The sequence below is a fragment of the Anopheles darlingi genome, chromosome 3, assembly GCF_943734745.1.
Source record: "Anopheles darlingi chromosome 3, idAnoDarlMG_H_01, whole genome shotgun sequence".
In the NCBI taxonomy this organism is placed as follows: Eukaryota; Metazoa; Arthropoda; class Insecta; order Diptera; family Culicidae; genus Anopheles; species Anopheles darlingi.
Genome location: NC_064875.1, coordinates 55,647,042 through 55,662,436, shown reverse-complemented (window position 1 = coordinate 55,662,436; position 15,395 = coordinate 55,647,042). Strand labels below are relative to the sequence as shown.

Genomic DNA, 15,395 nt, shown 5'->3' with positions numbered 1-15,395 from the left:
CTGAGATGGATAATTGCAAAACACTGTCCATAGCGCCGGACCTGTGTTTAGCTAAAAATAGGCCAGGATCTGCACACCAGCCGCCTTATCCGCCTGGTGATGGCGTGTTCCGTAATTGATTTCGCGAATCCAGGCCACCGGAGTGTACAGTGAAGTGCGGCAGCATGGAGAGAGGGCACCGGAGGATACGCTTTGGCGATTCCCCCTCCCCCCTTTCGGAATCTGCATTACAAGCACTGGAATGAGGTGCGAGCCGATTTTCATTTAAAATAGCGAATGAATGCAGCGGTCCCTGAGTGCCGAAATTGACCAACTCTGGCGCTCCTCGCTTTGGTCGCCGCACATCAAACGCAACCAGCCGCCATTCCCACAAACATTGACATGGGCGGGCGGACGGTTGGCACTACGACGATTGAGATTCCGGGGGTCGGCAATTCCGAATTAGTTGGTCAACGCGCGCGCGCGGTTCGCACCGGCGTCGGCAACTGACCACGGCGAAGCAGGGGACTTACCATTTTATCCAGTATCCAGCTGGCCGGAAAGATGAGCGGAATGTAGAGTATCATGAATATCATCGACGTCCAGTCGACCCAGGTACTGGTGATGTTGTAGTATCTGTGGTGGTGGTGTTGGTGACCAGGCAACATTCCGGAACATCAGAAGCGCGTGATGCAATTTTGGTAAATTCCGGATGTTGTTACCACGGAATGCAGATGACGAGGATGGGGTTCCGGAAAAAAATGGAAAAAAAAGAAAGTGAATGTGAGTGAGTGACCAGAGAGAGGTAGGCCACCTGAGGCCGACATTAACTTCAATCATCATTTCATGTATGTGGTCACTGCGCCATGCTCGCTGTTCGGGACAGATGGACTTGACGTGTTTGGCTTTGAGAGTTTTAATTAAATTGAACCACCTTCCCCGGAATAGGTGAAGGTGGTGGTATGTGACGTGAACAGTGTAGTTACTACAAACCAACTACCGACAGTCGAGTCGACTACTAGCGCAATATGACCTTCATGGCCTATGCTTAATTGAATCGATTGGCATCGGCGAGAGGTGTAGCGAACCAGTGAACGGTGGAAAATTGCTTCATAAATCGAATTTCCATCGACACACACACACACACACGCACACACCCTTCCGTTCCGAGGTCATAGTCAATCTGTGCTGTGCCATTCATCTCCATGGAAAGGTCAATACATATCCCTCTGGATGCAAAACGACCACTGGTGTCACTTTGTTTGAAGTGGAACTCCCCCTCCCTAGAGCGAGAGGTGAGAAGCATCGGTTACCGCTAATGCTCGAGGTTCGGTTCAGGTGCTTACAGATCCGGAAATAGATGCCCGAGGTGCGTTTGGAGCCCCACTAGGAGTGGATAGTGGAGCGAGAGGTACGCAGAGTAGATTTATCGAGTGGCTAATTAAATGCCTCGTAGGATTTGATTATAGTTATCAGGGATGCTAGTAGTCGCTTTATGGCGAGTGGATGGATATCCGAGAGCCGCTGATAGTATGTTGCTATTTACTGTGCATCGGATACAGTATCCTGATAGCTCTTCTGATAATGTTGTAATTATGGAATGATGTAGATTTATTCTATTTAGTAAGCTATGGCCGTGATCTTCATATTAAGTCACGAGGGTTTTTTTATCGAGTACCCTATGCTTTGTATTAAACGATTTTTCGAGTTCCAACCATCCAGCTAGATATGCGGATAGTATCTTAAATCCACTAGAATCTCCTTTTTCCATTTATCCAACGGCACAGCATCTCCAGCAGCCGGTAGCCTGGTGAGGATTATCCGCTTTCTTAAATCTATTTCCAGATAACCTTTTTCAAATCTGTTGCAACCAAATCGCATCAAGCGAAACGGAGAATATACAACGACGAAAGGCCACCGACCGTCGTTCGTCCCAATTCGAAGCAATATCCGAACCAGAGCGGGGTTTCTCCCTCTTGTTTTCCTTTAATTTATTTCCCCGTCGCCACCAAACGCCACTCTTGCTGCTGCCGGTCACCGAAGGGGAAATATTATTTTAAATTCTTTCCAACCATGGATTCCTGGGTCCATGGAGAATGATGTTCTGTGTTGTGAGCTTGGGTGCTTGGGTAGGATCCCCATTTGGTCGGCATGTTGCAGGTCCTCACACCGCTGTGTGCCGGCTGCACAAGATCACATGATTCGCCGGTTCTTCCTTCCCCCGATGTATAGATAAGCCCAACTCATCCTTAGTATGGCTGGCTGGTCGTATCTGATCATTGCGATGAAAACCAAACAACCTGGAATGGGGCCCGCCGCATCCTTGGCGTTTTCCGATTTTTGGAGGATTTATTTTTTCCCACCATTCTGACGATCATTTTCACGCTTTCCTCGCCAGGTGCTAGTTCTTGCGTTGGGTCGGCTCCCCTAAAAGGGCAAATACAATAAGAAGCCAATTCCAATGGTCTCCGGGTCGGGTCTCAGGAGTGAGGAAAAAAACGCGCGAACCCACTATCACCACCTTGGGGATCTTTCGTCGCACCGCGTAGGTCAACATTCTGTGGGTTGAGGGCCAATATTGTGCAACACCAAACACGGCAGCTTCGGTTCGGTTCGGTTCGGTTCGAGTGGGAATCAAGGAAAGGTTAGAAGGACCCCTACCACCTCGGGTTCGTCGGCGTCGTCGACAGTCAACAAAAGGGACCCGGAACGCGGAAAAAGAATGCCAAACACCACGGAGCAGACGTTCGAACATGCTGGAGCCAAAATCTGGGGAACCACTTTTGGGCACCAACGATACGATAAAGCTGCTTTCACATCGAACGCGTTTTTAAAAACGCCAAAGTTGGCGTTTTTTGACGCAAAAGCTTAATTTATTGTTCACACCTAGGGTGCGCGAAGGTCGATTTAAAATACACGAAAAATAGCACCATATCACTACCGCCACCTTATCAAATCATGATAAATAGTTTAATCTTCACGCAAAACAGTTATTACCCGGATTTCAACACATTCCTGCCAAAACAAATTGCAAAACCAAAGGGCAACGCTGGCTTGCTTGCGTAGCCTGCTACAGTCGGCTCAGAACCTGCCACAATCTGTAGATTTTTACAGATCCCAAAAAAACGCCAACTTTTAAGCTCTTCAAAAGCCCAAAAAAATAGCTTTCGGTGCGTTACGTGAACACTTCCATATATTTTGATGTGATACAACCGTGTTTTCTGCGTCAAAAAACCTGCTGCGTCTATTAGTGGCGTTTAAACGCGCTCGATGTGAAAGCAGCTTAACAGCGCGCGTACGGCAGCGAAGCGTATCGTGGTGTGTAACACAAGAGAGGGATGCAGGGGGTGCGGAGGACTTACCGCTGTACGATGTTGGCGATGATACTGTACTGGATCCACTGGAGCGCGTTCGAGGCGGAATACATTACGAAGAGGGCCAGCACCAGCCAGCGCCGCTTGTACATCCGGAACTCACCTGAGGAAGGGGAGGAGAGGAGACGAAATGGATAAAACATTCGGCACGTGGTATGCATGGAGAAGTAGCTGATAGTCGGATAAGAGACAGCATGCGCGCTAAGACGATGAAAAGTTAAATCTTCTTCGCGAAACTCACGCAACACTATCCCGAGGGATATTCCCGAAATGCTTATTATATGGTCGAGATAGCTAGGATCTAGTTATGATAAAGGAGGAAGAACTGGGTAGTATGCAATCACAAACTACACCAACTCGCTTACCGGCTGGCAGGGCGGGCTTGTCGAGTGTCGCACTCGATCCATTGGTGACCGGCGGTTTGATCAAATCCGATGACTTGCTCCCGGGCATGTAAGCGTCGGCCACGACCGTCACTTCCGGTACGTTCGAGTGTTTCAGATCCATCGCTCTTCAACTGCTGGAACTGGGCTGGTAGGTAGGGGTAGGAGAACTTTTCTTCGATTTTTTTTGAGTTTATTTCTTAGTGAAAGCAAACCGAGCTTTCCAACTTCTCTGCTGCTCCTTCGGTAAGGTTATCAGCTTCACTCCCGACTGCACACCGGGGCAAAAGGGTTCCTCGGGGGAGCTTTGCTGTAGATTTCAACTTTTCTAAAAGGACACTTTACTGCTTCTTGCAGCAAACTTGCAGCTGCAGTTCAGAGTAGTTAAAACGGTGGCAAGGTACAGGATTTATTGTCATGTTGCTCCGCGTGAGATCTGCGTGACACCACCACCGGGGGTGGTGTTTTCAGTCTAGTTTCTTGGTGCCTCGTTCTCCAACATCCGCAAGTGCATCTGCATTCCGCTTTCGGCAAATGTTGTGTGGGTGTGTGTGTGTGTGTGTTGGGGGCTCGCCAAATTTAATCCCCTGTAAACCGCGTGCTCACACAGGAATGCTGCTGCTGCTTATTAATAATGAAATGAGTTCTATTGATTTATTTCGTCCGGCTGCATTTGCTCTGCTTTCCGGCCAGCGATCCGCCAGCCAGCGGGATACTAATCGGCGTTTGGTAGAGCCGGGAAACGTGCCCGTTTTGCGCGGTTTTTTGTGGTTGTGGTCGTGGTTGTCGGTGTTTTCCAAAGTGCACTCTGCTGGCCACGTGGTGAGGGATCGTGCGCTGGGTAATGGAATTTCCGTTCGCGGTAAAGTGTTCGTCTCCGAGTATTTTTGGGATCGAGCGTTGCACAGTTGCCCGTTCGAAGGATGTGATGGTGCTGGTAGAAGCTGTAGAAGAAAGATATAAAAAAAGAAAGAGAAAGCACACAAAATAAGCTTTTATTCGATTTTTAACACTAAAGTCATCTACGGTGTGCGGGAACGGAGAACGAACGTTTTCCACACGTAGGGTTAAGACAATGGCATTTGCTGAAAGGCAAGCAGAACCTTTTCGGTAGCAGAACTGGTAGAGCAGATTCGCAGAAGCTCCACACATAAACTCAATCGAGCATTGTCGGTGGCACAGCATGTGACAGTCTAGCTCGGGCCCCAAACGGTTGTGCGCGTGAGTGCAGAACGATTTATCGATTTTAATTTTAAAGTTTGTAATGTTTACCCTCATGAATAATGCCTGCAGTGCAGTGTGTGAGTGTGTGTGTGTGTGCGTTTGTACAACATAAGACGAGGGTTTTCCGTTTTTGTGACTTACTTACAGCAGCAGAAACTCTTGCCAGATGATTGGAAGGTGTTGCCTACGCCATCATCTTTTTGTCCGGCTTTTAAACGATTCTCATCCTCATCCCGATTTAGCAAGCGCTCCCCCAGGATGCATGAACTGTGGTGGAAATAATTGGCTTACTTAAGGAGGGGTTTTTATAACCCTGAACATAAAACAGAAAGCCGAGGAGAGCCCGCGGTACGGCTGGTGACGCTGGTGTAACGCCATTTACTTCGTCTCCATCGTGCAACGTCATTGCGAAACTATGAGCTCAATGATTGGCAGAGTTGGCTGGTCGTAAAAAGAGAGAAGAACCTACGGCCTGCCTGGCCTGCCTGGCAAGAGAAAGTTCCTTCCGAATCATGCCGAGAAGCAGGTCTTATGTTGCACTTTCCTGCAGCTCGCCGGATCACTTCGGAGGAGGATTTGTGAGAATTTATGCTCTTCGTCTTCGGACTGCTTTGCACGTGCAAGCGTGAGCTCTACAAGTAACCGTTACACAACCGGGCCAAGAACCGGACCCCGTCGCACGTCGTCTAGAATGACAAAAATTGGATAAAATCGCCGGATGGCCAGAAAAGTGTCCTGCCCAGGGGAAATTTCGGCCAACCAACCAACGCCACTTCTTCCTGCCCAAAAAGGGTCTCTAGCGGGTGTCCATTTCGGAAAGCGATCATTAGTAACAATCGCGGCACGTTCCCGGGACACTGGACAAACTGCAATTGCTGCCACGTGACACGATTCACAAGCAAGCGTTTAAGGATCTTTCGATCTCTTTCTCTCTCTTTCTCTCTCTGAGGTGGCTTTCTGGAACCAGAACTCACGGTGTCTCACGTCCACCGCGTAAACGATGGTATCACTTGAACGAGTGAGCTTATTTTTCGCCCGCGACACCAGAACCTCTGTCATAATTAAGATAAAAGATACGACACTCTCCTGACAAGGGCTTTACATCGCTTCAAGTCCCTTGGTTTTGTGACATTTTGCAGCAGTGTACTGATCTTGTTACCGTCTTTCTTTGTGGGAAACCTGCCTCGAACAGCTGGCAGCTGGCCGTCCGCTTGTGTGTGTGTGTGTGTGTGTTATAAGCAAGCTACAACTTTTTCAATAACAACTTAAATAAAAAATCCACTCCACGGCCGCACGGCAGCTTGCAGCCGGTATGGAGTACCAAAAACCCATCATCCTCGGTACGCTATTGTTCGCGGCATCTAGGATTTCTTTGGCAGCTTTCGAGAGCTTGTCTGTGGCCACCAAACAGCACGGCGCAAAAGACGCTGTTTGCACGCCCTTGAAGAGGTGGATGAAAAACCATTTCTCGTCCCCCGCGTCCCGTCCCGTCCCGTCCCACACCCGCAACGCGCGACATTTGTTTGGTTTGGAAAAAGGAGAAGTTTTGCCATTTCTTATTATGGCCATCCAGCATGGCTTCTGGCAGCGCATGCTCGGAGCGTTTAATCAAACACAGGGTTTCTGGAACAATTAAATGTAAATTGACATTACATCAAAGTAGCACAGAGTTAGCGAGTGAGAGAGATCTGTTGTCAAAGTGATCCCAAACACACGACGCCGACCTGCATAGACTTGGGCGCGTGTGATACCTTTTACACCTTGGAGGGTCGTACATCAATTAAACGTTTATGGGCCGTGGCTTGAAAGATAGGCGGGGCGATAATGTTCAATGATTACCAGACGACAGCGTGTGGCCCACCGGTTGTCGTGAGAAACACTCCTCCCTCCCTGCTTTTCGACAGGTGAATGGAATTCATTATTCAACCCTTGTTGAAAAGGCACACTAACACCTTGCCCGAAAAGGAGTTAATGACTCAAGGGCACCGATGGATAAGGGTACATGACATGGTTTGACAGCTCTAACATTGGATAATTCTAGAGAAATGCACACTTCAAGATCGGGGAAGAGGCATGATGTTGAAGAGAGTCTCAGATTTATGTACTCTTAGCTATCAGTTACATCCTTTGTATACGCGAGCACTTTGCGTCCTCTTCCTAGATGACGAGGTTCGTTTCCAAGGATTTCATTCCATCTCATGCTAAATGGCAGACGAGTGGAACCATTCCACCAGCTTAATCCAAATTTGCAGTCTTTCGCTGAAGTATGCTCGACCCAAAATACGACCTAGAAATGTTTAACCTAGCAACGTTCCTTCCAAAACACTTCCTTCCCTCTCAAGGCAACAATTTCTGTCGGTTTTAATAGGATAAACCTACACTAACACTATCCTACTAATCCTTAGTTACCGGAAACAAGCAGAAGGAGCTGCAGCTCAAGGTTCACTTCACTTAGCACCGAATTGTGGATTCTTGCCTGCTTTTCTACGCCGTCACAATTCTGACATAACTCGTTTCTTTGCTATTTGGTTAAAATTTCAATTCCAATGTCGAGTGGCCGCCCCAGATGACTCTCTCGTACCCAATGCCACATGTTTTCGTTTTACTAAAGAGTGCTCTGCTAGAGAGGAATACACTTCCTATTTCGGGTGCAAATTGGGCTAAAGCACGAAAAAGGCTCGTACGAAGGCTTCTTAAGGAATTGCTGTCGACCGGCATTGGTACTGGTGTTCGCTCCTAAATCAAGGTCTTTCTTTGCGGGAAGTCCCGACCAGCAGCAACATGTTTTCACTTCCTCTTCCGCATGCTTTTAATGCGAGCAGTGCGAGCAACGTCGAATGATTTGTGTCTATGTTATTGCGTGCTTCCCATTCAACTCCAAGGGACAGTCGACGAGTGCGAGACGGAGAAAGAATGCTGCGGAAACCGGAAAATCGGGGGACCCTTCCCCTTGACATAGTTTATCACCAGTTGAAGGAGCTAACCACACCAACCGTAGGACGTAGGGACGAGACTACAAGCCACATTTTGAAAAGCTACTTTTCCTCCATTCGCTCTGGAGAGGTCCCTTTGCGTAAGAAGCTGTTGTCGCTCACCGGCAAGCCAGCCAAGCATTCCCTTTGATCTTCGCCCGATGGTGTGGTGTTTGTTCATTCATTTTTGCTGATACTTCAACAGCTTCGTTATGGATCCGTTTTACGGGGTGGGTCTTGGTTGTTGGTGAGATAGAAGTGTGTTCCTCTAATCGTTCCATGGAAAAAGCCGCTCAATGAATTGTGCAGATCATGATGGATCATTCATACTCATCGTCACACTTCATCACGCTAACGGCACCGGGCATGTGAACCGCTGCATCAGCAGTCTTTTGGGGCCGAATTAGCAGAGTCCCTAGCATAGTAGGCAAGACAAGTAGCTGAATGAAAATGAAGCTCACCGCCTCTCGCTCTCTACTACTGATCAGTTAACTAATGACCAAACATTCTCAATTATACGCCCAGCACAATCATTACAAATTGTCTCGTCTCGGCACACAACCACAAACACGCGCACAAACCCCCGAGAGAAGATAAATAATAGACAAATAAAGTGATGGAGAACGATCGTTCTTTCCACGGCAATCAACTTCGGAATCAAGTTTTGTCGTCCCCCAGGAAATGAAACGGGCGCAGAACGAATTACGTTCCATTTTTCTTCCGTTCCACACTCGCCCCGGTATCGCGGTCACTTGGCCAACGCTTTAGCAACTTTTCTCATTTCCTCACTCGCTCAGGACTTCTTGCTTCGGCTTTTGTAGGAAGAGATTTATTCACAAACAACCATTTTCCTGAACTCTCCGACCGGAAGGTAGCTTCTTTAGAAGAAGTCTTCTGCCTTGTTTAAAGTGAAGTCCCGACACGCAAAGACACTGTTCGATAAAGATGTAGCACCAGGGAGGGAATGAATACTTCACCAACTGCCGTATGCTTCCAACTCTTATAATTGGAGGGCTTTTGTAAACTTTTGCCTTACTTTTCGCTAGTGCTAGTTAAATTACGTACAAATTGAATATTCACTGCGGTCAACTCGTTTATCGTCGTGGATGACTCGTCGTAAATTGTTACGCAGATTCCGTCAAAATGAAAAAAAGAAGAGTTCCGTTACGCTGCAATTGTGGTCGTGAACGTGGGCAACAGGCACGTATCCATTTTCTCATTATATTTCTGTGAAAAAGCTGACAGAATGAGCCAGCCAGCAGCCTGATGATAATTGACTCCATGGTGTGGCCACGGCGGTAGTTACGTTCACCCGGTTGGTATCATCCCATTGCCTGGCGTCTCCATTGCCTGTTGGGGCGTCTCCATTGCCTGGTGGGGCGTCTCCATTGCCTGGTTTTTTTGTTGCTATTTTTCGCAGTTTTACCGTGCTGTTTAACTACGCTTTTCCAGGATGGTGGCACTCTGTTGCATTAATTGCAACCGGCGCATTTGAGGTGCAACGGAATTCCGGCTGTCCAGCTCATCCGTTTGTGTCGAAAAGTGTAATTTTAAATTTCCACAAAATGCACAGATTTTCACCGAAATTGAAATGTAAAACACAAAAAAAGCGATTTCAAACGGGAAATTGATGTTGCTAAGGAATTGTCGTCACAGTTTCATGGCGTGTTTTTTGGGAGGGGAGATTGAAAAACGCGGATTAAACAAGGATAATGCTCACTTTCACACCTTTTTTACATGTAACTGTACCACCCCAATTTAATGAAATTATCTCTCGCAAAGCCTCTCGTTGTCCAAAAGCCGATAATCTTCCCGCTGCCCGAAAAGGGAGGATTAGCGCTCCTTAAGCCGACCAATGCGCTCGCTCCGTCATGGCTGAATGGTGCGATGATTGCGTTCATTCGAGTGGAAAATTCAATTTCTTAAACTTCCTACTAAACTTGTTAAAAGTGTTTAATCATCAATTTAGTTTCACCAAAAAAAAAATCCCACGAATTCCAGATCATCTCTGGTGGGTATGCCGAAGGCACACACTTTCAACAACAAAGCATAACGTGCCGAGCGCCATGCTGTGCTCGCGTAAAACAGAAAACGGTGTCCCCTTCGTCTCGTACTCTTTCTCAAACACCATTGGGTGTGAGTTTATTTGGCCATTTTATTCCAAAAGTGTCGTTCACAAACACACACAGACAGCAACACAACGGCAGGCATCAGCCTGGCGTGTGAAAATGATGGTGGCGATGGGGAGGCATCGAGGCCATCATAAAAATGCCGACACCTCGTGAGCTGGCGGAGTAGCGGAAATGGAAGGAAAATTAATACCTCCTTCATCCTTCGCCGGAGGAAGACCTGTCCGAAGAAGATTCCACTTTGTTTCTGGCTCCTTCTTATGCTCCTCGCCTTGGCTAAGGGGGGGATTCTTTTCGCGCCCTGTCCTCGTTCCCACTTTATCCAAGACCGGCGTTGTGTCGCGAGATTCATTTTATTATTTGAAAGCTCCCTGCGGCAGCCGGCGACTAGTAGCCGTGGCCACAGTACTGAACCACGATAACACCACGGTTCGGCTGACGTCTGGTCTACCTCTCAACAACATAATGACATTCGGACGTCAGTGGGCTGACGAAAGCTAATAAAAATCCAGCAAATTGTCGCTGTCGGCCACTTCTCCAATTGTTGGACCGAACACCGAAGCGGCTTCCAAATCATTGCGAATGGAAAATCATTTATCAACAGCCGGGAGTCCGAGGGGGCGGGGGTGGGCCAGGTGAGCACGAAACGATTTCAAATTCGTTATTTATCGTTGTTTGTCAAACTGGCAATGAAACTACTGGGCATCGCATTACGTGATCCGTGACCGTTTCGTACAATTATCGTTAAATTAAAGGGCGTCTGGCGGCCACTGGCGGGCTTCCCCAAGGTCACCAAAGTTAAGGCGGACAATTTGACTCCCCCAATGCCCACCTCCCAGGTGTCGTCCTTTTGGGTAAATTCGTCTTACCTTTGCCAACGCTAACGCCGTAAAACGATCGTTCATTGGGTGAGTAATTACTTTTACAATTTTCCTCCTGGTCCCTCCTTACGACACAGCCGACCCAAGAAGATGACCCAGGAGGAGAAGAAAAGTTTAAAATTACCAGACATACACCGGGTGGCGCTGGCCCTGGTGCTGCTGGCGTGATAAATGTGCCAAATTTTCGTAATCGTAAATTCATTCCAGGTGATAAAAATACTTTCTCCTCTCGATGCACGAATGATATATTTGTAAAATGGCCGTTCTGTAGAAGCAGAAAGGAGAAAGTTAAGATCCGGAAGACTTCATTTAGAAGGACAATATCAAGGCCAACGTTGGCGAGGAGCACCGAACCGAGAAGCCCCGGCCGGCCGGGTCCGCTGTTGCGGTATGCTTATGATACGAAGGCCACACCGGCACCGACGAAGGTGAACGGTTCTAATCTAGGCCCCCCTCGTGGGGAGGTTCCACATGGGGGGGAAGGGAGGGACCATAAACTGGTCTGATTATGGTACGGCGATTATCTCGTAGGCCGGGGTAATCCAGAGAATTGGATTCAATTGGGTACACCCTCCGGGGTCCGGCAACACACACACACACACACCAGCGATGCCACGCTATTTGTTTGTGCACCCCAGCGCGACATTAGGTTTTGCCAAATAGAATAGCAGTTTCCAGGAGTTGTGTGGGGCGTGGAGCTGGATATATGATACCCACTGGGAGGCCACAACTGAGCTCTGAACCCTTCTTTCGTTTGATTGTCTTTCGCACTGGGCTCGAAGCACATACGATGGAACGATTTAAAGCGCTGTTCCTCTCCATGAATTGTCACGGCAGCTCGACAGTTTAGATCACGGCACGAGATTGAACACGACACAGGCCGCTGTCATTCTCGCGCGAAGGTATTCCTTCGGAGGGATTCCACCGATGGTTCTACTATTAACTACTGCGCGTTCTAATGATGTCTCAGGCTGTGTGCATCAATGATTGACATTGATGAGCACAGGCGCAATCGCAGGTGTGGTGGTGGTGGTGGTGGTAGCACACGGTGATGCACGTGGGTGATGCACGCGATGCAACAAAATTGCATAGCCTGTGCTGTGATCGATCGCGCTGATTACCCCGGCCCGCGACACGACATCCCGCTGTCCCGACGACGGCCGTGCTGCCGATGCCGATCGGATAAACCTCGCTCGAAGCGGAAACAACTTTGGCTCTAGGCACGAACTAACGAAGTGAGCAGTGGAGGGGGAGGCGCATGAACCGCATGCCAAGAGGCAGCAGCAGCAGCCGAGATGCATGGAATTGTCTGCCTTTCGGGGCCGGAGGGGGACTGAGATTTATTTTTAAACACGAGAATCGATTGTTCGTCACGTTGGCACCGGTATTGGAGGAGACCAGCAGCAGCAGCAGCAGCAGCAGCAGCAGATAAAACCTGAGCTGAGTGCTTGAACTCACCGGTCTACCGGCGGTGGCTCATTCAAAGATCGATCGATCGGCATCGGGATCTTGCACCGTTCTCGAGATTATGCAACGGTGACAGAGGGAGTGAAATCGCAAATAATGAAAACCCCCCGTTGAGGAGCGTACCACCGCCTCGGGATCTCAAGCTCAAGACACCCGTACAGGTGCACGTATAATGACTTATTCATCGCAGCATTTCTGCTTGGGATTTTTTTTCTTTTGTATAATTTCTAGCCTTCCAAAACCAGCCTGACAGCCGCACCTCATTCCTGGGAAAGGTGACTCAACCCAGCTAACCGGCAAGCGTCTCAAGTCGCAAATTCGTCACCGACACCGTTGCGGCGTTCGTTTGACGGACTAATCTGTTCCTTTTTAATTGAAACATTAAATATGCAAATGTTGATCTTCGGGGAATGCCACACCGACCGACAGTTGGTGATGATGGACTTCAAGATTTAACCTACTCGACACACGTGCACGAACATGCGTGCGTGCGCCTGTGTGTGTTTGTGTGTGCATAACGTGCCAGAAAGTGTTGTTTGTAAAAAACAAAAAACAAAACCCCTCGTGGAAGCGTACATCAAATGCTACTCTGCAACTCTTTAACGACTTACGGTATTCAAGGTGCGCCGGAGTGACTAGCGACGGTTAGCGGCCAGTACGATCGCTACGGATTTGCTACGAGCTGCATTCAAAACAAATCATTCACGCACTGTTTGACCACTGCTCGGATCATTACACGCACACTCTGCGCTCGCTAGACACACTAATCACTATCAGTGGCCGCCACAGGCGAGTGGCCCTGGGGCGCAGTACAAAGGGCGCTACGGAGCGGCGTGTTGGTGTGCGACCAATGGTTGAACAGCTGATTCCGTATTGCCAAATCATGCGACCACCGATTCCAACCGATTGCGCCTTATCGCACGACCGTTGTATTAACCGTTTAATTGCTCCTACGACAACGCAGACTAATTCGATGGCCCCCGGGCCGCGGCCTGCGCCTTTGATATCGAATGGGTTATTATAGTCGCGCACAGACACTCGTTTTGCAAACCACCGTTATCACCTCGCTCGACAATCCTCGTCAGTCCCTGCGTCCTGGCGTCTATTGTCGGGCAGAAAGGGTTCGCACCAACACTCTTGTGTGTAAAGTGATCGCGCGATCACTGGCAAGGAAACTGGCTGGTTGGCTGTCGAGACCGCTGGCAGACGCTGTAATGAGAAGGGGGCATGCACACAGGCAGACAGGCACCCACACAGATGATGAGCCTAATGAGAAACTGCGGGCAATGCGACTGACTGTGGCTGCAAAAGTGTCTTCAAATGAACCCCTCGGTGAAGTGGAGAGTGGTGGCGCTTATCGGACACCTGCGTACGCTATCATCAATCACTTCACTGTGAGACTTCGTTGTGGCTGTAAATAGTTTCACTTTCAGGAAGAAGCTTCTTCTCAGAGATGCCCTCCCGAAGTGAAGCAATTCGCGTTGACATGACAGACAGACACCACCGCGTTCAGGGGTCTGTTTGTCACGCGTGGAATACTTGATAGCTCACCGCGGAAGCACGTGTTCACTGATAGACCGTTACGGAGCGAGTGCGCTTGGTACGCGTCCGAGGCATCCCCGGTTGAACCGGTTGGTGACCCTCGTTCAAAAGGGGAAAACCCTGTACCCAAGGAAATTACAACCTGCTGCTGTTCGAGCTGCTGGTACTGCTGCTGCTGCTGCTGCTGCTGCTGCTGAACTCAACCGTCACACTGTTGGCGGCGTGTTCTGGCTGTCGGTGTTATCAGCCGTGGCCTACGAAACGGTGCACATTACCGATTGGTGCTCTCTCGCTCTCGGAATCGGTTCTAATCGAGCTCAACACACTTCGTATTGTGCATTACCACGCGCGTTGAGAGCAGCGTCATGCTGGCCATGCTCCATTGCCATGGTCACCGTACAAAGCCTTCCTCGTGTTGCTGGTCGTTGCTAACAGCTCAGCACCGCACCGCACTGTAGCATACTCCTGGAGTTAGGCAATTTATTCGAGCTGTTACTGAAAATCGTGTAGTCCGTGCGATTCCACGTGGTGTTGTTAAAGAAAACGGAAAAGTAACTTTAAAAAACACTACAGAAGCTGCGTGCAGCTTCCCACAAACAATCACAGCACTATATGTTGTAGATCTGACAGATTGTCCTCTCGTTCTCTTTCTCTCTCTCTCGCGGGCTCGTCTGCTTCATCTGTGGACCATGCGCATCAGGAGTCGCTCTCACGGGATGTGTAGCCTCGTTTGAAAGATGAAGGTCGGAAGTCGCCTTCGGGAGCGTATCACGTGCTCACTCGTGAACCATCGAAAAGGGGCAACACATGCCCCAGACAGGACGAAACCCCCTCCCGCGCTACCATACACGAAGGCACGCACGTCTTCGTTTGAAAAGAAGGGGTGAACCACGCAACAGGAGATCAGGAGCCTGCCAGTGTGTGTGTGTGTTCTCGTGTGCTTACAATCGACTTCCGCGTACGGCGTACGATTTGTGCTAAAAATAAATGATTGAGTATAATATGAGCACCAACGTCCTGTTCGCCTGGTTTCGGCCGGTTGAACGTTGGTAAAAATGTTCCCACGAAAATCGACCGCACATAGCAGGACTCCACCCCGGGGGGGGGAGGGTGAAGTTATTGTTTGCTCAAAGGGACGACCTCCTTTCGATTTTGCAGTGTTTGTTTACTCACAAGCAACCGCGAGGGGGGGGGGCTCAGGATCTCCTGCCGAGCGTTTTTAAAGAATGATTTTGTTTGCGTCTCTCGATTCGACCACATGATTCATGGGATATTCCCCGGGAAATAAGGACCTTTTATAGCGCTCTAATAACTTCTACTCCAGTTTGTACCTTTAAATGGTTTGTTTGTGGATGGCAACGCTTTAAGAACTCAGCATAAATTCTTCAATACTTCAGTAACTTCCCCAGGTGGTGTGCAACCAACTGTAGCAGCTGCTTAAGTA

General features: G+C 48.9%; 1 protein-coding gene across 2 annotated transcripts in view; it reads right to left on the bottom strand.

Annotated features, from left to right (window-relative positions):
• Positions 1-14,066, bottom strand: part of LOC125955024 (feline leukemia virus subgroup C receptor-related protein 2) — a 29,995-nt gene extending 15,929 nt beyond the window's left edge. The window contains exons 1-5 of one of the 2 annotated variants that reach the window (XM_049685839.1): positions 13,961-14,066; positions 13,021-13,618; positions 3,719-4,680; positions 3,342-3,456; positions 513-615 (exon numbers count right to left, since the gene is read on the bottom strand). In XM_049685839.1, the coding sequence (XP_049541796.1) occupies positions 513-615; positions 3,342-3,456; positions 3,719-3,860 (360 nt within the window). In that variant the 5' untranslated portion in view covers positions 3,861-4,680; positions 13,021-13,618; positions 13,961-14,066. Of the gene's footprint in view, positions 1-512; positions 616-3,341; positions 3,457-3,718; positions 4,681-13,020; positions 13,934-13,960 lie in introns of those variants that run through there. The other variant, XM_049685838.1, reaches the window with a different exon arrangement.
• Between the last annotated feature and the right edge of the window lie 1,329 nt (positions 14,067-15,395).